At 41.7% G+C, this 21854-nt stretch overlaps 1 protein-coding gene across 10 annotated transcripts in view; it reads left to right on the top strand.

The window, feature by feature from the left end:
- The first annotated feature begins 269 nt into the window (after positions 1-269).
- BTRC (beta-transducin repeat containing E3 ubiquitin protein ligase) overlaps positions 270-21854 on the top strand; it is a 188833-nt gene continuing 167248 nt past the window's right edge. For 2 of the 10 annotated variants that reach the window (XM_087725738.1, XM_087725736.1), the window contains exon 1: positions 270-432. In XM_087725738.1, coding sequence (XP_087581864.1) covers positions 385-432 — 48 coding nt within the window. In that variant the 5' untranslated portion in view covers positions 270-384. Of the gene's footprint in view, positions 433-1260; positions 1367-16289; positions 16392-21854 lie in introns of those variants that run through there. The other 8 variants (XM_087725743.1, XM_087725741.1, XM_087725735.1 and 5 more) reach the window with 7 other exon arrangements.

Genomic DNA, 21854 nt, shown 5'->3' with positions numbered 1-21854 from the left:
AAAATTAAATGTGAAATCTCCTCCTCCTTCCCTTTACCTATTTCAGCTACTGTACACAGCCGATCGCACAGCCGCTTCTATGAGCCCCCGCTTTTGCGCTCCATAAGAGGCGATTAGTGCAGCATTTCCTCTCACGCAGGGGTTGTTGGGAGATGTAGTGATTTGGACACTCTCGGCTGCTTCTCAGGAGCTCCCTGGAACTACATTTCCCGTTTACATGAGCCAGAGAACAACGGAGCTTTCTCTCTAACAGCGCTAGCTGCGGCCTTGCACTAAGTGAGAAAGAGAGAGGCTTGGGGGAGGGGCTGCGTTAGGCCCAAGGCCGGCTGAGGCCCGGAGGTGGCGGAGGAACGGCAGCTACACCAGAGGCGAGTTGGCGAGGCTATGGACCCCGCCGAGGCTGTGGTACAAGAGAAAGCCCTGAAATTCATGGTAAGAAGGAAAAGAATGGGCAGGGGATTGAAAGGAGAAGGGGGTTGCCAATGGCTCTTGCTGGTAACGGTAGTAGGAAGCCGAAGAGGATGGGGATTTGTGGAGAAGGAGAGATTTATACGGGTTAACTAACAACTCATAATGGCAATTCATAACAGTTATCTTTTAAATGAATCCAGAGGGGAAAACAAAACAAAAAACATTGGGAAATTGAGATTCTTACGGCATAGTGAGAAAATAAAGGAAAGCAAGCAAGTCATAGGTTTCTCCCATCAGGTTTTTACCCCCTTTTCTATAGATGATCCTCGGTTGTAGCGGGTTTGATATGGAAAGAAGTTCCCTGGTGTGGGTTTTCTTTCTGTTTAGGGTTTTTTTTAAAAACGGATTTTATGGAAATCTGGACTGAAGGCCTGGCTTTTATAATGAAGGAGCCCAGAAGGCCGAATTTTGTATCAGAACATCGTGAGGCTGGGACTACATGTTGGAAGATGTGATGGGGTTTAGGAAAAATGAAAATGCTTGTTAGTTATTTTTTGAGGGGCTTGATTAGATTAGCACAGGGTAAGAAGCATTTTATACAATTTTTTTTAAAGGTGGTTAGCAAGCTTAACTAAGAAGAATTTATGTAGTCTTTGGTATCAAAGGTTTGCAACAAGATAGTTCATGATAGGAGGGTATTTTTTAATCAGTAAAATGCTGAGTTTTGTTATAAATATTGTATGATAGAATTTTGGATTAGTTACATTGCATTGGAAAAAGATTCTATTTGTGAGAGGTTAAATGTAACCAAGGAATATAATCTCTTCTCTGATGTCTATGTTTAAGGCTGTTCGTCTATGATGAGCACTCTTTGCTGCCTTTCCTTATTGCATCTTGGTGTCATATGACAACAAAAGCTATGAGGACATTCTTCTTTCTAGGTACACACAAATTGGTGAGTTTGTGTAGAAACTACTACATTTCTACCCTCATTCCCCGAAACCTCCAATCTTGTCATGTGTTGTAAGTAGAGTCATCTCTGAGTAGAAATTGTATCTAAAGCAATATACACTATACCTGATCCACCTTTCTTCCCTGTTGCCCTAAAGGCTTTCATCCTGCTTTCATTGATATGCCAAGAAATCTGCATTTCCCAGGCATCTCTTTTGGACCAGTCACTCTCTTGCAACCCAACTCAGCTCACAAAGTTGTTGTGCAAAAAAATAGGAGGAGGAAGGTGTGTGGCATATGTTTGCTGCCTTGAGTAATTTGTATAAATAATGATGGATACAAATAAATTTACCCAATAACTACTATATCCAATAACTGCACTGGTACTACTAATTGCTGAGTTCTAAGAAAAGTCGCCCATCCAAACCAAAATGCTGATCAGTGGTAGGTCTGCCTGAATCATAAGCCTTGTATGGCAAAGCAATAGGCAATTTCATGGGAGCTAGTGACATGTATTTTTCCTATAAAGCTTGCAGGTGTTGCAGGTTTCCTAGTTTTCATATAATACAATTTAAAGGTACTCTCAAAATTAGGGAGAAACAAGCTGTAAGGCAGTGGTATTATGGTAGGCAGTGTGTACAGTCAGAAAGCTGATCCTTGCAGGCATTGGAAAATTGTATGTTCTCATATTGAAAACAAGAGGGAAGAGATAAGCCTCAATTTCAGAAAGTGTAAAGTAGCTGAATAAATTTACAGTGTTAAACTATTGAAGCTGTAGGGTGTGATTGATGAAAGACTGCCCGGGTATGTAACATAAAAGTAGTTTTCAGTGTCACTATATTTGAAATTTGGAAGCTAACATCTATTCTACTGCCTAGTCCAGTTAATGCCTTTGAAGAGGCAAATAATAGCTTCCAGTCAAAATGTTTTTTGTTACTCATGTTTGAGTATGTAACCTGTATTTATTGAAAGGGAATCATATGAGTTTGGTAGTCTAGGATATACTTCCTTTATTGTGAGATATTCATATTAATGAATGTGAACATATGAGATGTTTTCTCACACCTATGGCTATTGTATCTATCACCTGGACAAATAAACTAATGAGGGAAAAGATATTAGATACTTCTGCCCTTCATAAGAAAATTCCTGACCTACTTTCTTTTTTGGAATACCATTTTCCTTATAGATTTGGTGTATTCTTAAAAATATATGTTATTACATTGAAAAAATGGTTTTCCAAATATTTTTTTGTAATTTAAAGCTAGAATTTTTGGAAGATTGCAGATTTTACGATTAGTATATCTTTGGTTTTTGAAATGTTCTTAAAATCAAAGTGTTACATATTTCATCGTTTGTATTGGCTATACTTGACCAGCACAATACTAATAAAAATCAATCTCTGATAAACCCTGAGTTACCATTATAGTTTTACTTGTGAAGTTTTCCTGACAAGTCTTCATCAATTTACAGCATTAGATTTAAAAGTTTTACGATATGACCATTTCTTGTTTTCTGATTCTGCATACAATCGCTTGTTAATCATTATTAGTAAAAGTACTGGTCATTGAGCCTAAAGAAGAGCAGTCAACAAATGGTTAACTAAAAGGCAAGATTAGTAAATGTGACCTGAACATTTTCAGATTTAGTTCTCTGGTTTTTTCTTTGAAAAACTTTCCAAGTAGTAGCTGGAAGCACAACTTTTGTCTTTTCCACCTCTTGTACTCTATTCTGGTGCTTTTATTTAAATGGGGCATAAATTGTTCCTTTGATAGAATAATTTTGCCCCTGTTGGATGGCTATGAACACAGGCTGGTGAATGGGGATCTTCTGACCAACACTATGTTCCTCCCTTTCCCAGGATATTTGTGGTTATTGGGGGAGAAATGTTTTCCTCTGGAGGCACAGCAGATCACTTTGACTACTTTGCCTAATTATACAGTGGAGGTGAAGGCAGATTGCTTCAACTCTTGCTTGTTTTTTGCCCATAGTGTTTGGGATATTATAATCAGGAATGTGGAAAAGAGCAGATGGAGACAGCAGTAAACTCACAAGCATCTTCAGTCAGCCAGTAGGGACTCAAGTGATTTTTCCTCCTATCCCTCATTCTCTATGCTGCTTCTGGGCATTTTCACAGAGGTTTCCTTGCATTCTGGAAATTGGTAGTTGATTTTTTTTGCATGGGTGTGAATACATATGCTTGTGTATGGATCTTTTCAATTTCTATCTGAAGTGCAAACTGTAGAGGTCATAATAACTTCCTGTAAGAAGAGGACAAATATGGTGAATGTTCCATGCAAGGAGAAAACTTTCATTCAGAGTTGGTGGGGAAGGAGAAAGTAAGAAAGCTAAAAGAAAGGAACAAAACTATCCTTGAACAGATAAAAGCTAGCCAACCATCCTTGCTGTTATATCTTCAAAAGGAACCTAACTGCTGGCTTTTTTGTGGTATTTGTCCAGGTGTTTGTATTGGTGATTGATTTGAGTTGCATCAAAATGTTTTTCAGTAGAGAATTTCTATTACAATGCAGTGCCAAATTAAGTACTTTTCTTTTGATTCCAGGTATGTTATGCAAGCATAGGGATTGTTGGTCAAGAGAGCTTTCTGGTTTCTTGAACTTGCAGATTGTATGTAATATATGAGTGCCACAAGCAATAATAAAAATACTGCATTAACAATAATACACTATTAAATCCTTTCAGGTTGGGCTATTTTTAAGCAAATGGTTTCTGGAATAGTTACTATTAAGTATACATATTCTGTGTATACCAGTTTTAATCGGGGTATAATTAAACATAAAATACTGAATAATATCATATTGTAAGTAAAGGGAATTCTGAGGATGTAGGCTGAGCAGTTCCAGCTTTTCTATGATAAAATCTATATAACTTATTTAGCATATGGGAATAAAAACTAAAATGAGTTGAAAAGATTTTCAGAGCTTATACACATTTAAGGAAAACATCGTAGATGGTTTTATTTTATGTAATTTAACCTGAATTGGGTCTTGGATCTTTGGTAACCTTTGAGGAGATATGTTTCCCTGGACAAAGTCCCTATCCTATCCCATCTCCTTCATATTGAATCATTTTCAAAGAATCTCTTTATTAATTTCTTACTCTGATTAGTTGTTTGCACCAATCCTTAGCATTAATAGTGATCACTATCATTGCCCTTCAAATATTTTTAAGGACCTTCCCAGTTACATTGCTTATTTGGAAATAAATATTTTAGGTGACCTTCATGGATTAGTTTATGATGTCACTTCCTTCAATACTAATACCCTCAAGGCCATCACTGTTGAAAACTTTTATTTCATCCATATTGCTGTGTGCTGTAAGTTATATATTATTTGTTAGAGTTTTAGACAGCCACAATTATATGGTATATGGCTTGTCTCACAAATGTTTTTAGTGCTGATGATAGGTTAGGAGCTTCTCCAGCAGAGTTTTTATCTTTCCATGGACAGGAATTGGTTTATGAATCTTTCATGCCCATTCTTGGTGGATAAACTGTTCAACAAACAAGAGAGTGATCACTCAGCTTATTACATGCAATTAGCTTCAGAAATGACCTTGAATATAAGTTACATAGATATTTCTAAATTTTTCCCTATTACTTCTAGTTCAATTCTCCATAGTGAGGGGGGAGGAGGATCCAGAATGGGGGTTGACCTTGTCCTCTCATGATTGGATGAGTCAGATAAGCTCTTTGGGCAATGCCCCCTGGCCACCAGGTATTCCCCATATTTGACTCATCCACTCACTGGAAAGGTTGTACCACTCTGAACCTCCAGTAATTTACAAAGGCTTAAGGAAAATAAGCTTGGACCCAGGCTACCTCCCTACATTGCGCACAGCTTCCTCCTGCAAGGACTGGACTGCCACAAGCCCCCTGGGGCGGCATGCTGCCCTGGCCACTGAGTGAGACGGAGTCACTCAGTGAGGACCTTTGCTGGGCAAGCAGGAGGACAGGGAACAAGCTTCCTAGAGGCAGGCCCTTGCCGCAGAGGCTTCTCAGGAGCAGGAGCGCTCCTCCGCTCCCCTCGGGGGTTGAGCCATGAACCGCGGGTTGTTAAAACGCCCTGGAAAGCCTGTGCTGGCAGCGATCACCAGTGAACAATGTGAGAGCCGGAGAGGCTCAGAAAGAGCTGCGGGAGGCAGGGGGAGGCGAGAGAGAGAGCCTCCAGCGGCAGCAGCAGCCACATGGCAGCCTGCAAAGGCACAAGCCATTTCCATGTGCTCCAGCAAAGAAGAGCCTTTTGAATTTGGAGCCCGGGGCCATCTTGAAACCACGTGGTCCAAGATGGTGGCCCCCAGCAGCTCAGAGGAGGCCGGCACAAACACCACCGGAGGCTCTGAGGAGCCCTTAAAAAGGTGAGAGACCATCGCAGAGGCATTAGCCAAGGGCGGGGGAGGCAGGCAAAGGCCAAAAGGAGGCATATCTCCATCAAGGGGGGTTAAAGAGGCAGGCGGTGGATCAATTCCCCCCCTCCCCCCAGCCTACCTCCAAGTAGGAAAGGCAGAGGCAATTGCCACAAGGCCAGCAGCATGAAGCAGGAACTGCCACAAGGCCGGCAGCAGAAAGGCAGAGGCAACTGCCACAAGGCACGCGCCTGGAAACTGAGGAAAGATCACTAGTTTTCTCTTCAGGCAGCAATGACTTTATCATCTGGGTTCCAACAACCTTGCCTTCAGGATTTATGCAAACCCTATTCTGCCCCTTTCTGAGTCGCAGGAGAATTCCAGAGGCTTCTCCTTTAAGAACACTCCCCTTTAAGTGGGAGTAAGAGGGGGGGCGAGAAGGCTCCCAGCAGGAGGCCACAATTAATGGCCGGCAGCTCTTAGTAGCACAAGCTGTGTTTTTTGTTGCCAATTCTTGAGGGCGGGGCTATGGTATTTGCCCCGCACAGCCATTTGGGAAGAAGGGGGAGGAGAGGCCCATGTGGCCCAAGATGGCAGCTCCCTGCAGCTGGGAAAACACAAGCAGAAATCAGCCCTCACTGCTAAAGGCTACAGCTCTCAATGGAGGGACAGAAGAGCCTCCAATCAGGTTAGAGATTACCCCTGAAGGCCTTCCAAGAGTGGGGGCAACTAGGCAAAGAGCAAAATACAATGCAATACAATACTATACAATACAATAGCAGAGTTGGAAGGGACCTTGGAGGTCTTCTAGCCCAACCCTCTGCCTAGGCAGGAAATCCTATACCGTTTCAGACAAATGGCTATCCAACAGCTTAAAGACTCCCAGTGTTGGGGCATTCACAACTTCTGGAGGCAAGTTGTTCCATTGATTAATTGTTCTAACTATCAGGAAATTTCTCCTCAGTTCTAAGTTGCTTCTCTCCTTGTTTAGTTTCCACCCATTGCTTCTTGTTCTGCACTCAAGTGCCTTGGAGGATAGTTGGGATGCCTCTTTTCTGTGGCAAACATTGAGATATTGGAACACTGCTATCACGTCTCCCCTAGTCCTTCCTTTCAGTAAACTAGACATACCCAGTTCCTGCGACCGTTCTTCATAGGCTTTAGCCTCCAGTCCCCTGATCCCCTCTGTTGCTCTTCTCTGCACTCTTCCTAGAGTCTCCACATCCTTTCTACATCATGGTGACCAAACTGAATGCAGAATTCCAAGTGTGACCTTACCAAGGCCTTATAAAGTAGTATTAACACTTCACGTGAGCTTGATTCCATTCCTCTGTTTATGCAGCCTAAACTTGTGTTGGTCTTTCTGGCAGCTGCTGCACACTGCTGGCTCATATTTAAAGGGTTATTCACTAGGACTCCAAGATCCCCTTCACAGTTACTACTGTGAGCAAGGTATCCTGTACCTGTGCATTTCGTTTTCGTTGCCTAAAGGTAGAACCTTACTTCATTGAATCTCATTTTCTTAGACAGTGCCCAATGTTCAGGAGTATCAAAATCCTTCTGTATCTTTAGCCTGTATTCTGGAGTGTTGGCTATTCCTGCCAGCTTGGGGTCATCTGCAAATCTGATGAGTCCCCCCAGTGATCAGCATTTAACAAACAGAGAGCTAACAGTCATTCTGGCTCCTTCTTATGACCGCTTGAGGTAACAGCATCCAACCACATTTGCAGCAGTACTTAAAGAAACAGAAACTACGATCATGGCATATATATTGCTAACCCAACTGTTAGCTTACATACCTAACACCCTCATCCAAATCACTGATAAAGATGTTGAAGAGTACTGGGCCCAAAACAGAGACTTGGGGTACTCCACTGCATACTTCCCTCCATGAAGAGGCAGTTCCATCGAGGAGTACAGGTGTGTGCGGTTGGTCAACCAGTTACAAAGCCATCTGGCGTGACAATGTCTAATCCACATTCTTCTACTTTATCTAATAGTAGGTTATGGTCTACCTTATCAGGACTTGCTGAAGTCCAAGTAAACTATATTGATTGTATTCCTATGGTCCACTAGTGTTGTCACTTTATCTAAGAAGGCAATATGGCTAGTCTGGCATGATCTGTTTTTGACAAACCCATGTTGGCTTTGGGCTTTTGATCTGTTTTCTCCCTTTCTGAAGAGGGGAACCACATCAGCAATCCTATGGTAGTTCTCCGGTACTCCAGGATCTCTGAAAGACATAGTTCAGTTGTTTGAAGATCTCGTCTGCCAGTTCCTTCAGATCCCTGGGGTGTAACCCATCTGGTCTTGGGAATTGGACCTTGGCTAGGGTAGACAGGTGCTCGCTTACAATTTTCTTCCCTATCTCATCTTGGGTTCCTAATCTGATTTTTGGGGTGCTGTTCTTGATAGGTTGGACTGTTTTATCTTTTTGGGTAAAGACAGATGCCAAACATGAGTTAAATAGTTCTGCTTTACCCCTGCTGCTTGTCACCTTCTGGCCTCTTTCTCCCAGCAATGGACCAATTGTTTCCTTAATCCTTTCTTCTTTTTAACATGTGGGAAGATGCCCCCTTTTGTATTTTTTATTATTGTTATTGTTATTTTACCTTTGCGGCAGGCCTTTATTGTGAGCCTTAGCTTCCTTCACTTCATCTTTACATGCACTCTAGTGGCTGACCATTGAACTCCGTCTGTGTTTACATTCAGAATATCTCTTGAGCTAATCCTAGTAATAGAATCATAGCACCCTTATGGCCAGGGAAAAAGGGTCAGACAGGCCAGTCCCCATGCCAGAATCCGCCACAAACTCAGAATGGGATGTCCGACTATGAGAAATTGCAGAAGCACCTCAGATAGCCTATGATCTTAGACAGCATTCGCTGAGGGCAGAACATATAGCAGGGGTGGAGAACATCAGAGCCGACTGGCTCAGGCGGACCGAGGTGGACAATTTGGAGCAGAAGCTGCAGCCAGCAATCTTCAAGGAGCTGGTGGAGTGCTTCGGACAGCCGGAGGTCGACTTATTCGCCACGCCCCTCAACGCTCAGCTCCCAAGGTTCTTCTCCAGGTACCAGGCACGGGGGGCAGAAGGGGTGGACGCTCTGCGAAGCCCTTGGCCCAGGGGTCATCGGTATGCCTTTCCGCCCTTACCCCTGATCCCCAGGGGAGGGGGCGGAAGGAGTTCTGTTGGCACCTCACTGGCCCCGGAGGCCGTGGTTTGCAGATCTTCAGGCGCTTTCAGGGGAGAGGCCCTGAAGAATCCCCCAGGAGGGGTTATCCCTTAACCAGGGGTCGCTGGAGCACCCAGACCCTCAATGGCTCCAGCTGACTGCTGAGCTCTTGAGCGGAGCATCCTGGGGAAAGACCTCTTCCCCCCCAGGGTGATGCAGACTATCCAGACTGCCCGCACACCCTCCACAGAGCGTATCTATGGCTCCATGTGGCGGGCCTTTGCCTCATGGTGTAACTCCCTGGGGTACAATCCTATCCAGGCCTCAGTGCCTCAGATTCTGGACTTCCTCCAGGCAGGCCTGGACAGAGGGTTAGCTCCTAACATGATTAGGAGATAGGTTTCAGCCATCTCGTCAGTTCTCCTGCGTGGCAGGAACCAGAGCTTGACTCACCATCCTATGGTCAGGCAATTCCTCAAGGGGGCTTCCAACCCCAAACCTCACACGATATTCAGGTACCCTTCCTGGGAGTTACACAGGGTAGGGGAACGCTCCTACAGGTGCTCCATTTGAGCCTTTACGAACAGTTTCCCTTAAGTTCCTGACTCTTACGCTGGCCTTTCTGGTGGCCATCTCCTCCGCCAGGCGGATATCCAAACTGCATGCTCTGTCCACCACTGAGGATCTCTGCGTCTTCCACCAAGACAGGGTGGGGTTACAACTGGATCCGTCCTTCATCCCAAGGTGGGCCCCTGCTTCCATCGAGCCCAGGAACTGATTTGCCCAACTCCTGTCCAGACCCTTCTCACCCGTTGGAGAAGAAGTGGCACACTCTGGGTGTAAGGAGGGCTCTGAGGATTTACCTCAGGAGAACCAGGCCAAACAGGAAATCCGAAGCTCTGTTTGTCTCCTTCCAACCAGGGTCCTGGGTAACAAGGTGACTTCCACCACAATAGGCAGGTGGTTGCGAACATGCATTGCCACTGCATACCAATCGCAGGGCTTACAGACACCAATCATATCACAGCTCACTCCATGCGGAGCGCAGCCACATCCACAGCCTGGGCCACGCAGGCATCCCTGGCCGAAATCTGCAGGGCAGCCACGTGGGCTTTCCCCTCTCCCTTTGCTAGGAACTATAAATTGGACTCTTTTACCTCGGCAGAAGCCTCTTTGGCCGCAGGGTGTTACAGGCGGTTCACAGGACGGGGCCCACGCCTCAACTGGCATGAGTGGGGGACATAGGGCCTCAAGGGTCTCCCTCCCTAGGGACGCGCAGGCTTTGGTACGTCCCATTCTGGATACTCCTCCCCCCTCACTATGGAGAAAGGGTATTGGTACTTACCTGATACGCCTCTTCTCATAGTGGGGGGAGGAGTATTCAGTCCCTCCCTGTCTATGTTTGTACGACTAAGTGTTATGTTCATTGTTTATGAAGTTATATAAATATTGATGTTGAAGACGATAAAAGCTAAAAACTGGATTAAGATTCTGGAGTGAATGGTGCAACGAGTCGGATAAAGCTCTTCGTCAAATATGGGGAATACCTGGTGGCCAGGGGGCATTGCCCAAAGAGCTTATCTGACTCATCCAATCATGAGAGGACAAGGTCAACCCCCATTCTGGATACTCCTCCCCCCACTATGAGAAGAGCGTATCAGGTAAGTACCAACGCCCTATTTCTCTTTCTTTACCATAGAACTTAAAAAAATATCTATGTTTGTATCAGTGGTGACTTCCGGATCCCATTGCAACCGGTACAGTTGCAATGGGGCCTGGAGTTCACCACATGAACACGCACGGAGCATCACGCAGGTGCCATGCGCTCTGTGCACATGCGCGGAAGCGCCGAAGAGCTCAAATACAGGTAAGGAGCTCGGGCGGGCAGGTAGTCCCTCTGGAGCACTGTACTGAAACGGTACCCGGTTTTCTGGGCAGGTACCGGTACTCCCGTACCGGGGCGTACTGCCTGCAACACACCATTGATTTGTATATCCATAGCAAATTTATATTGCAGACCAGGATTAGAAATTCAAAAAGTCTAGAAAGGGTTTCTAGTCAGCACTAAATGTACTATCAAATCTTTTCTCTTTTCAAGAAAGTTGATTTAATCATCTCATCAAGGTCCATCATTTTTACCAATCACAGGTAGTTAATATGGAGCTTCACATTTTATAGAGGTAATCTCATAAAGTAAAAGGGATAAGTGTAGCTCAATATTCTATATGAAATTGGGCCCACTTTTTTTTTATTGAAAATTTCAAAGAAGTTAAGATGGTAAATATTCTCCTGAAGGACTAAATGGAATGATAAGGAGCAACCTCAGCCATCAGATTGCTTTTTGGCAAATTGATGTTTTATGATTGCCATGCCCAGTATGGCAACGATTCTGTATGTATAGCCAAAATATGTTCTCAGATATGCCTACCAACTAGATGAATGGATATATGAAAAATATCTGATAACCATTAATATATTTTTGTAGTTGTTTGATCATTATGCATAGTTTTTATTTGGCAGATATCTATTGTTAGGAATGTAAAGTTAGGTTCCATTATTATGTATATAATCCTCCCTACACATTTGGTCTTTATTCAAATTCCTCCTTTTAACAAATAGCTATCGAGGAGGCTAGCTGTCTAAGCGCTATCTGTCTGTCAGGCGACAGAAAAACCATGCCTGTCTGGGTGTCTATTCTGGCTCCTAGGTGGATCAGACTAGTAGAGGGGTGGAGGTGACTCTTGGCTAGGTTTACCGTAAACCCGTGGTCCCTCAGGACTGTCGTGGTGATGTCTAGATCTCGTAGGACACCCCTAAAGGAAGATGACTGCAAAAGCAGGTCATCCAGGTAACATTGGATGCGCACCGGGACCTGTCTCAGGTGCGCTGCCAGTGGTGCCATTACCTTCGTGAATACCCTTGGGGCCGAAGACAGCCCGAAGGGGAGGGCCCGGTACTGATAGTGGTGTCCCAGGTAGCAAAACCTGAGATACCTGCGGTGATCCTGGGCAATGGGAACGTGCAGGTAGGCCTCTGTGAGGTCTGTGGAGGTGAGAAGTATCCCTGCCTAACCCCCTCCAAGATAGAGTGCAGGGAGTGCATCTTGAACCTCCTATAACAAATGGAACGGTTCAGGCGTTTCAGATCAAGGGTCGCTCTCCAGCCCCCTGAGCCCTTGGGGATGGCAAACAGAATGGAGTAGTGCCCCTGACCCTGTTGCTCTGGAGGCACCGGCTGGATCGCCCTGAACTCCAACAGGTGTTGGATGGCCTCCTGCATCAGCAACCTCCGGGTTGGGTTCTTTGAAACCGGACATATCCGGAAGAAGCTTGGGGGACTGGAAAGAAATTTGAGTGAAAGGCCATGCCTGATGGTCTTCTGCACTCACCTGTCAGAGGAGGTGAGGTCCCAGCTGTTGGCGAAGTGCGCTAAGCACCCCCCAATGGGGAGAATGCTGGGCCTAGCTTTAATTTTTGCGGAAGGAGCGCCCCCTTCCGTCTCCTCCGCCCCCTCAAAAGGGCCGCTTCTGCTGCCTGCCTCTCTGCTGTCTGTCTGGGTACCTCTGCCTAGCAGGGAATCCCCCCTGGTACTGCCTGTTTCCAGAGAACCCATGCCTTCGTCCTCTGACAGCTTGTCCTCCCTGATCTCGTCTTCCTCACTTTTCATGTCACTGTTCTCCTGGGATGAATCTGAGGAGCTGGGAATCTCTTCCTCCTGGGCTTCTGGGAATTCAGGAGCCCTGGGGGGGAGGGGGGCCCTGTGGCTGTTGGAATGCTGCTGCCATGCATTGCTGAAATGCCTGCATCATTATCTCCCGAAAATTGGGGGACCCTGTGGGAGGTGTCTGGCTGGGGCCTATGCCCCCCTGAGCAGGGGGAATGCCCAAGAGAGGAAGTCTAGTAGGCAAGGCTGCCCCCACAGCACGGGTGGTAGGGAATTGCCACCCCTGAGTAGCACCCCAAAGTCCTGAGGTGTCTATAGGGATCCTTGCTGGCAGGGCTGGATTCTCCACTGTGCCACCGCTGGGTAAGGGAGTGCCTGGAGTTTTTCCCCCTCTGCCTGGTGTGGCCTGATGGCTGGAAGCCTTCTTGCAGAACCTCTCTAAAACCTTATGCCTCCTCCTCTCATACTTAGAGGGCTTGGAAGGCTTGTGACCCCCCACTTCCTCTGGATCTGCCCTGGGGGGGGAGGTGCTTGCTTTTACATTTAGCCTTTCCTCCCCCCCTTGTGCAGTCTCTGAGGAAGCCACTGACCTGGATGCTTGCTCTTCTGCCCCTCCGGTAGGGCTGAAGTCCATGCTTGCAGCTGCCTGGGATTGTTCTTCCTGGTAGCTGCTGGGCGCCGCCATCTTGGACCATGTGGGTCCTCCCGGCTTCAAAATGGCGCCGCCCAGCTTGCAAAGGGGCACAAAATTTAAAAGTACCTGAAGAGTGGCTTGTGCTCTAGGGAGCTGCCGCGCACCCTCTCAGCTGGATTCTCTTCCTCCTGCCTCTTCTCCGATGCCGCTGTGGCCAGGAAAGGCTTCTTCGGCTTCCTCACGATCCTCTGGCCACCTGGAGGCAGCGCGGGCGCTCTGGGACGTTTGGGAAGCCCCGGTTCGTTGCTCAACCCCTGAGGGGAGCGATTGAGCGCTCCAGCGACTTACAATCCTCCGTGGCTAGGGCTTGCCTCTAGGAGACTTGTGCCCTATCCTCCTGCTGCCCGGCCAAGGTCCTCACTGAGTGTCTTCAGATTCACTCAGTGGCCAGGGCAGCGTGCCGCCCCAGGCGGGCTAGTGGCAGTCCCGATCCTGTAGGAGGAGGCTGTGCGCGTTGCCGGGAGGCAAGACTCGACGGGTCCAAATGAATTCTCTTTAAATACTAGTAAATTGCTGGAGATCCAGAGTGGGCAACCTCTCACTATTGGTGTGAATCAGAAAAACTGGGGAATACCTATTGCCAGGGGGCGTTGCCCAAAGAGCTTCTCTGAACTCAATCCAATCACGAGAGGATAAGGTCAACCCATCTGGATACTCCTCCCCCCTCCACTATGGAAAATACACAGTCAGAGCTAGATATAATCAGAAAAGTGTTGGCCTGTGCAGAAGCAGATAGGCTCACTCTTGAACTTAAAAATAAAGGGGAATCAGAATATTTTAAAGTCTGGAACAGATTTTATGATTGATGTAAGACAAGGCGACAAGACTGGAACAAACTGTATATATTGTGATTGGACAGAAGGATAGACAATGTATTAAGTAGGCTAATTGTTAATGGTTGAAACTAGCTGTATATAATGTGAATGTATGGTCACTTCGACTTCGTGGTGATGCATTGTTTTAAATGTAGAAATAATAAAAATATATTTTAAAAAAAGAACTTTAAAAATATGTTTGTATCAGTGGTGGCTTCCGGATCCCATTGCAACTGGTACGGTTGCAACGGGGCCCGGCGTGCACCACATGAACACGCACGTTTTTTATTTGGCAGGTATCTATTTTTAGGAATGTAAAGTTAGGTTCCATTATTATGTATATAATCCTCTCTACACATTTGGTCTTTATTCAAATTCCTCCTTTTAACAATGTTGAAAAAATGATAGGAATGGGTTTTTTATATCTCTGCTCAATTCTTATCAATCCAAACCTTCATTTTATATTTCCTTTAGCTTGCATTTTTCATATACATGCATACAAAGAAAGCCAGGAACATCTTTTAAAAGAGTTATGCAAACATGGAAAAAAGTTTCCATTATTTTTCATTATTCAAATAGAAATGCTTATGTGTTCCTGAATATCTTTGAGCACATTTTTAATGGATTATACAGCTGCAATAATTATAGTGGATGCATCTTTCAGTATGTAAGGATAATGTGCATATTGGTTTCTTAAATGTATTTTTTAAAGATGGATGCTTAACATTTTAGAACAGCTGTGCTCAGTATGTATACTGTAAATCCAATCAACGTTTCATATTTAATCCAAAATATTTTATGTTGATTTAAGAAATCCATAAAACTTAAAACAATTCCTTAAACTTGTTTTGACCTAATTTGCAAGTATAGTATGGATGAGATTAACGTCCAATGTGTATATTTGAGAAAATTTTCAAATTGCATGCATGGTTCTTAAAAGCACAATGGAATAGCCAGAATCTTGACTAAATAAAGTCCTAAAGTCCTCTGTGTGACTGCATCAAAAATGAATTTCTTTATCTTCCAAAGTAGCTTCAAATGGTTTTGCTAAATGTAGGAATGTTGTGATGATTATCTTTTTAATTAAAATGAGAAATCTTTGTTTAAAGTGGCATTCTTTTTTTTTACGGCCTCTTACAGTCTCTATAACAATCATTTCTTAAGTCTGAATGTTTTTAATTCCAGGAATCCATTTATATAAAACTATGCTTAGACTTAATTAAAGAACAATTTCTTACAAAGCTTGTAAATAGCCAGGAAAAAGGGAAGGGCAGAAAATAAAACTGACATTCATGCAAACAAACTGATTCTTACAAGGTATGTAATATGCTATAAAAATACAATAAAGCCTTTTTTATAAGAGTTCATATTTTCTGATCCTTGTTTTCAAAGGTATTTAAGAATGATATCAAAGTTGTGTGAGTCAACATATGTTTTCCACTAGCTACTTCAGGTTTCACATAATTAGCAGTGCACAAATCTAAACTACATTTGTTTAGATGTCTAATTAAAAATACTTTTGCAATTCTTTATTAGGTTTCTTTTGTCTTAGTTTTATCATATTTTGAATACCTTTTAAAAAAAGACAGTTGTGGATAATTGTAATTGGAAGACATGAATTATACTTCTTGGTTTCACATTTCTTATTCTGAATTGAAGGTTTGTAAATAACCAAGTTAACAACAAAAAATCTTGAATTCCTATTAAAATCCCCTATAGCATCTTTTTTGAGGTTATTATCTCTTTTATCATTTCACAGACTTTACATTCAAAAAGTGGAAAATATTTCTTCAAGAATCTAGCAGACTAATATGATTTTAATTTGTAAATTAGATATCATAGTGATAATTTAGATGTGGATATCTCTGAGTTTTGGAAGACAGTAAATTTAGATGTTTGTCATGCTGGTATCAAGTCTTTCTTGTGTTGTCAGTTACTGGCATCAGATTAGTTAATCAGTCTTGAGGGTACTGTACTATGGTCCTTATTTTAGGATGGCATTCTGATCAAAGCAGGTTGCAGTTAACCCATTTCTGTCATTAGTGCAGGTTTGCTGCTCTGTTATTAAACCACATCTGATAGTAGTGTTTGTGTATCTATAGCTAGGTTGATTAGTTGACATCTTGAGTTAATCTGGAGCCATTGAAACTACATCACAATGTAGATTGAGACTACATCACAGACACTACACTGCACAGTGGCATGGTGCTTACAGTGCAGTACTGCAAATTACTTCTGCTGACTGCCAGATGACTGCCATTTGGCAGTTCGAATCTCACCAGGCTCAAGGTTGATTCAGTCTTCCATCCTTCTGAGGTCAGTAAAATGAGAACCCAAATTGTTGGGGGCAATATGCCAACTTTGTAAACTGCTTAGAGGGCTGTACAGCCCTGTAATGTGGTATATAACTCTTAATGCTATGTTACCTACAGATAAGTCTGCAATTGTTAAATAGCACTTTTTATAAACGCTCTCTAGTTTTTTACTCATAAAAAACTGAGAAAATAGAATGGTTGCACCTTGCCTTTCTATTTGTTTTCTGTGGTGGATATGATTAGAATTTCTTTTTTCCCATGACCAAAATAGAAAGTTACAGTGGGCTTTGGAGAAAAGGAATGAGTGATGTTGTTGTGTTCATTTCTGGGAGTTTATAGACCAGGTGAGTGCTACAGTGCCAGATTGGTTTAAACTGCATGACAATCCTAATTTGATCAAATAGATAACTATAACATGCTCTGATTAATTATCAGAGTTTTCTTAATAGTTCATATACATATGTATTAACAGTCTGTATGTTCTGTTAACATTTATTCAACTGATTTAAAATATTTTGAAATATTTTATTCAGATTACAAGTAAAAATAGTAAAATTCCACAGTTGTAGTTCTAATGGGAGTGCCATTCTTGTTCTATACTTTGTTATTTCCGCAAACTTTAGGGAAGAGTAGATTGTAAATATATATGTACTAAACAAACATTAGGATATAACAGTGCTTTGAGAATGAGTAAATGTCATATATTACTTGGTTATTTCTAGGAACATTTGGTGAAAACTCAGTGTAAACAGATGCATGTTTGTTTATGTCCAGGTAGATATACTGTTCTCTTGCACATTTGGGGAATTCTATTTTGGAGGGAACTTTTTCAAATGTGTACAAGAATTGGCTCTCTTCATCATAACTGAAAGGATGCTTTCCAGTGCATTGAAGTTCTACTATATAAATTGGTTCCTCGTTCTTTCAGAATTTATATAAAATTTAAATAATAAATGTTTTGTATCTTTGTTCTAAGGTTTGCAAATGGATTTTTATTCTTCTATTTGAGCTACAGTACAAAGGAAATGTAGGGATCAAGTTAACAATGTTTTGGAGGCTTTTGTTTCATTCGCTTCATTAACTATATGCAATTAGTAAAAAGCAAATGGTGAATTTGCTAACACATCATTGAAGTATTTAGCTTCTTGGATTGAGAAAAGTGGAATTAGTGCTCCATGCCCTCTCTTAGCATCTGTACTATAGGCAATAGGAAGAATAGGTTGACCTTAATATTTGTTTCCACTAAATCGCCGCCTTGCAGCATTTAGTTTGTACTGAATGAAAAGCTTAATTTCACGCCCTGATTAGTGCTAGTATATGCGGGTGGATATTTATTTTATATGGCTAAGCGGGTCTTCCTTGGCAAATTATTCACCAGCCAGCAGCACTATAATTTCTCATGAGTAGTTAGTGCTAAATTATAATTCTTGTTAAGGAGCAAATCAAAACAATACTGGATGCTAACCTTTTGACTAGGTAGGAGTGATGGGAAGGCAGAAGCAATAGAGAGACATCACAAGATTAGACTGAGGGAATATGGAGGTAATACAGGTAGTCTTTGATTTACAATCATTTATTTGGTGATCATTCGGACTTACGATGGCACTGAAAACGTAATTTAGGATTGGTTTTCACACTGTTTTCACGACTGTTGCAGCATCCCCATGGTCACGTGATCAAAATTTGGGCACTTGACAATTAGCATGTATTTATGACTATCCTGAGGTCATGTGATCACCATTTGTAACCTTCACAGCCAGCTTCTGACAAGCAAAGTCAATGGCAAAAGTCAGATTTGCTTATTTAACTGCATGATTCATTTAACCACTTCAGTGATTTGCTTAAGTATGGCAAAAAGGTAGTCAACTGGAATAAAACTCACTTAAGAACAGTCTTGCTTAATAATATAAATGTTGAGGTCAATTGTGGTTGTAAGTTGAGGACTATCTGTAGAGTTTTCTTTGTGTATGAATGAAGAATCTGGAAGAACAAGTCAGGACTTCTTGAAATTCAGCACATAGATGCTTTGGGCAGTCTTTGCATTCATTGTTGTGCGGGATGGAGAAATGATCAGTGATCCCAGAGTAATTGTTTATGTTTTTTTTTAATTTGCAAATGATGGAAGATTACCTGTGTCTTTTTATGTCTGAATCTGTGAGAGAATGCTTCTATTTCTTTATTCCAATTTATCGTGTTTTGTTTTATAGATGGATGAGTGGATGGATGGATGGATGAAGGGAGGATTTTTGTAACAGGTTGCTGCTAAGTTAATTTGCATTAGAATTATAAGAGGTAGATTTTATACTTTTATTAGAGGTAAGCGAAATGCAAATAAGAGTGTTCAAACTTTTGACTTTGTAATTCTTCATCAGGCTAGCTGATATAAAAAGAAAGGGTTGGGAGAAGAAAAATAAAGGTCTGATCGTAGTCAGGAATCTCTATACATCACATAAAGTAAGAAACAAATCTGAATTATAGTGAACTGTTCAGTTTTCAGAAATGGGAAGGGAGGGGATTATGTTTGCTATTGTGCTGGTAAACACTGTTTAATTAGAAACATACTGAGGTATAAAATCAATTTTCTCTCCTTTTCTCTCTTCTTCTCCCTCCCCTCAGTCTTAGGCACTAAAATATTGTTTTCTAATCATTCTATGACATATCACCTCTCCAAGATAAATCTAAACAGCAAACCTCAAAGTTGTGACATACCCTTTTCTTCCTTGGGTTTTGAATCTTTAGCCTGCTGAAAAGTAGTGAGAACTCAGAGAAATTGTGGAATGTTGGTTACTTGCAGGCAAGTATTGCCCAGCTATGGAGTTGCGTTATTTTTGTTTTAATGAATCAAAGTGAACATTCATATATTGTTTCAAGCATTGTAATGTTGCATTTTTTATGCAGCAGGTTTTCTGTCTTAATTAAACGTACTTCTGTTTTCTGTGCAACCAATCATTCTCTAGATACCTTTGCAAAATATATTTTCTCTAGGCAGGACTGTTTTTTAAAAGGCTGTTGTAACTACAGCTAATCCAGGCACAACTGGAAAGAAGCCAATGGGGTTGGGGTTAGGGTTAGGGTTAGGGTTAGGGTTAGGGTCACCGGGGCTGGAGTCCTTCTTCAGGGAACTTCTCTCTCACCAGAATGTGAGAGACTGACTCAGATTGGATCCTGAAACATTATCCTGGGACATATATTTGCCCTCATTCATTACTGGTAAAGTCCACTTTGTGGAGAATTGAATCAAGCACTTGGCATTTTTCAAAGATAATTCTTTCAGAGATTTTCTTACGGATTTTCTTAAACATTCCAGATATTGGACATGATAATGTATATGTTGCAGAACAGAATATTCCTTTTAGCTTGATCTTTACCTTTTGACCATGTAGCCTGCCGTAAAATTATTCTTTCTAACGTATAGTTAAGATCCATAGATTTTCACATATTTATCAAATAAGAATAAGACATTACTAAATAGTTTTAGAGAACCTGAGGCAGCCATTTAGATTTCCCACTTTAATAAATGCAAACAATACCACCCAATTCTCACTTTCTCTCAGGCCTAGTTTTTATCATTGGCAGTCACAACTATATAATTAAAGACACCAACAAATGGAAAATGGGATGAACATGCAGAATCCTTTATACACTCCACAGAAGTAGGACAAGTACCACATAAGTTAGTTAATAGAAGATATTATTGCTTATTTTCATGCCAGAAATAATTACTACATTCCATTTGGAAATATTCAAACATTTTATAGGAGTACAACAGTAATTAAACAAATCACTTTGCAAGATTACTTCTAAATTGAAACTTTGAGCTATGTTGTCAAATATCAATTGGCTATCGGGCAGCTTAAAAAAGAACATGGATGCTTTGTAGAGAGGAAAGAGGAGGCAAAGAACAGTGTCTATATTTCTACCGAGTCTTAAATACACTGATAATGAAAACATCCCTTGCTTTCCTAGCGTTTTTCTGTTCCTTTATGTTTTGGTTAATTTTACAATTGGCTACCCACCTGTTATAATACTTTTTATCATTAAACAAAATTAATTTTAAAAATGGTCTGGTGCTGTCTGCATTTAATGGAATTAGAGTTTCTTTAGTCCTATAATCTGCCTCATGAGGCTTGTCTGTCTTCTAGGAAGTATAGCATTGCATCATTAAAATATCACCTCCTGCTGAGAAAAAACATCAGTCCTGTTCACTAAATGGCAATGCTGAAGCGGTGACAAGTGTTTGTAAAAACTGTATTAAAAATTCATTTATTCTTAGCTAAGCATTTAGCTAAGCATAAATGAATTTAACAAATAATGGATAATAATAAATTACTCTGCTCTTGTTGTTAACAAATATGTCTGTGCAAAGGACCACATAAAAATAATAAATGTCCTTCCATACCAGTAGTAGTTTTATGGTACCAGAAGGAAGCGCAGTTCTGAATTCAGTAGCTTTGAAATGGAGAACCTTGAAGCAAGATTGCTGGATGGGACTAGATTTCCTTAAAGAATTATGTGATCAAAATCATATTGCTGTGCTCATTTGACATTGTTCACCTAAAGCAGGGAATTTTTTATAATCAGTAGCCCCCTGACTATCATATCAAAGGAATAACACTGCAAGGTTAATGTCAGCCACATTTTTTGCTCTATATGTGATGCCAGAGTTGGCCCCATAATTTTCTCAGCTTGCTTTATTTCTCCTTTTTATGTATGGAGGAGAGGCAGATATTTAAGAACCTTTCTTGCACAAAAAGCCTTATTCTTTCTTGCTACATAATTAGCACTTGTTTATGACACAACCTCTGATCTGATTTTTAAAACAAATTGCACAGTAAAGAAGCTGATATTTAAACTGTATGGTAACCATGGCTCCAGCTGTGATTCAAATATTGTAAGCCTTCAGGGGTTGTATTAGGCTTAGAAAATAGGAACTGAGGCCTGTAATTTAATGTCTTGTCTTTTAAAAACTGCATTTTTTAGGAGAAAAAAGAAATGCATTCCATAGAATTTAAAATATTGACTCATTCTGAGAAAACAGCCCTTTCAAACCTCACCAGAGACTACTCAGATCCATTAACTTAACTGTGGAAGAAGGAGCAAAGGAAGGCAATAAAACAAAAAATCCGTTAAAGATTGCAGGAAAATGATGACTGGTATGAAATCAGAGTGAGATAATGGCTTTAGAACACTGGGAGGGAGAACATTGAGAAGGCAACCTTAGAAGTCAGGTAAAATATTCAAAACAACATTTGAGTTTTAGTGTTAAAGTGAAATGCTGAAGGTAGTTTAGCCTGCTAATGCACTGAATTGTGTTGATGATAAATGGAATCATGCTTGTAAAATGTGTGTAGAAAGGTTATGTTTCAATTTCTGCACAAACAATTATGTTGACATGGTTAAGAAACTTTGAGGAATTGTTGTCAAGATATCTTGGGATTTTAAAACATCATTGGTTAGCAATATT

The sequence above is a fragment of the Thamnophis sirtalis genome, unplaced genomic scaffold, assembly GCF_051295495.1.
Source record: "Thamnophis sirtalis isolate CommonGarterSnake01/CBP01778 unplaced genomic scaffold, rThaSir2_p1.2 scaffold_11, whole genome shotgun sequence".
In the NCBI taxonomy this organism is placed as follows: domain Eukaryota; kingdom Metazoa; phylum Chordata; class Lepidosauria; order Squamata; family Natricidae; genus Thamnophis; species Thamnophis sirtalis.
Note: the sequence above shows the minus strand (reverse complement) of the source record. Positions and strands in the feature narration are given on the sequence as shown.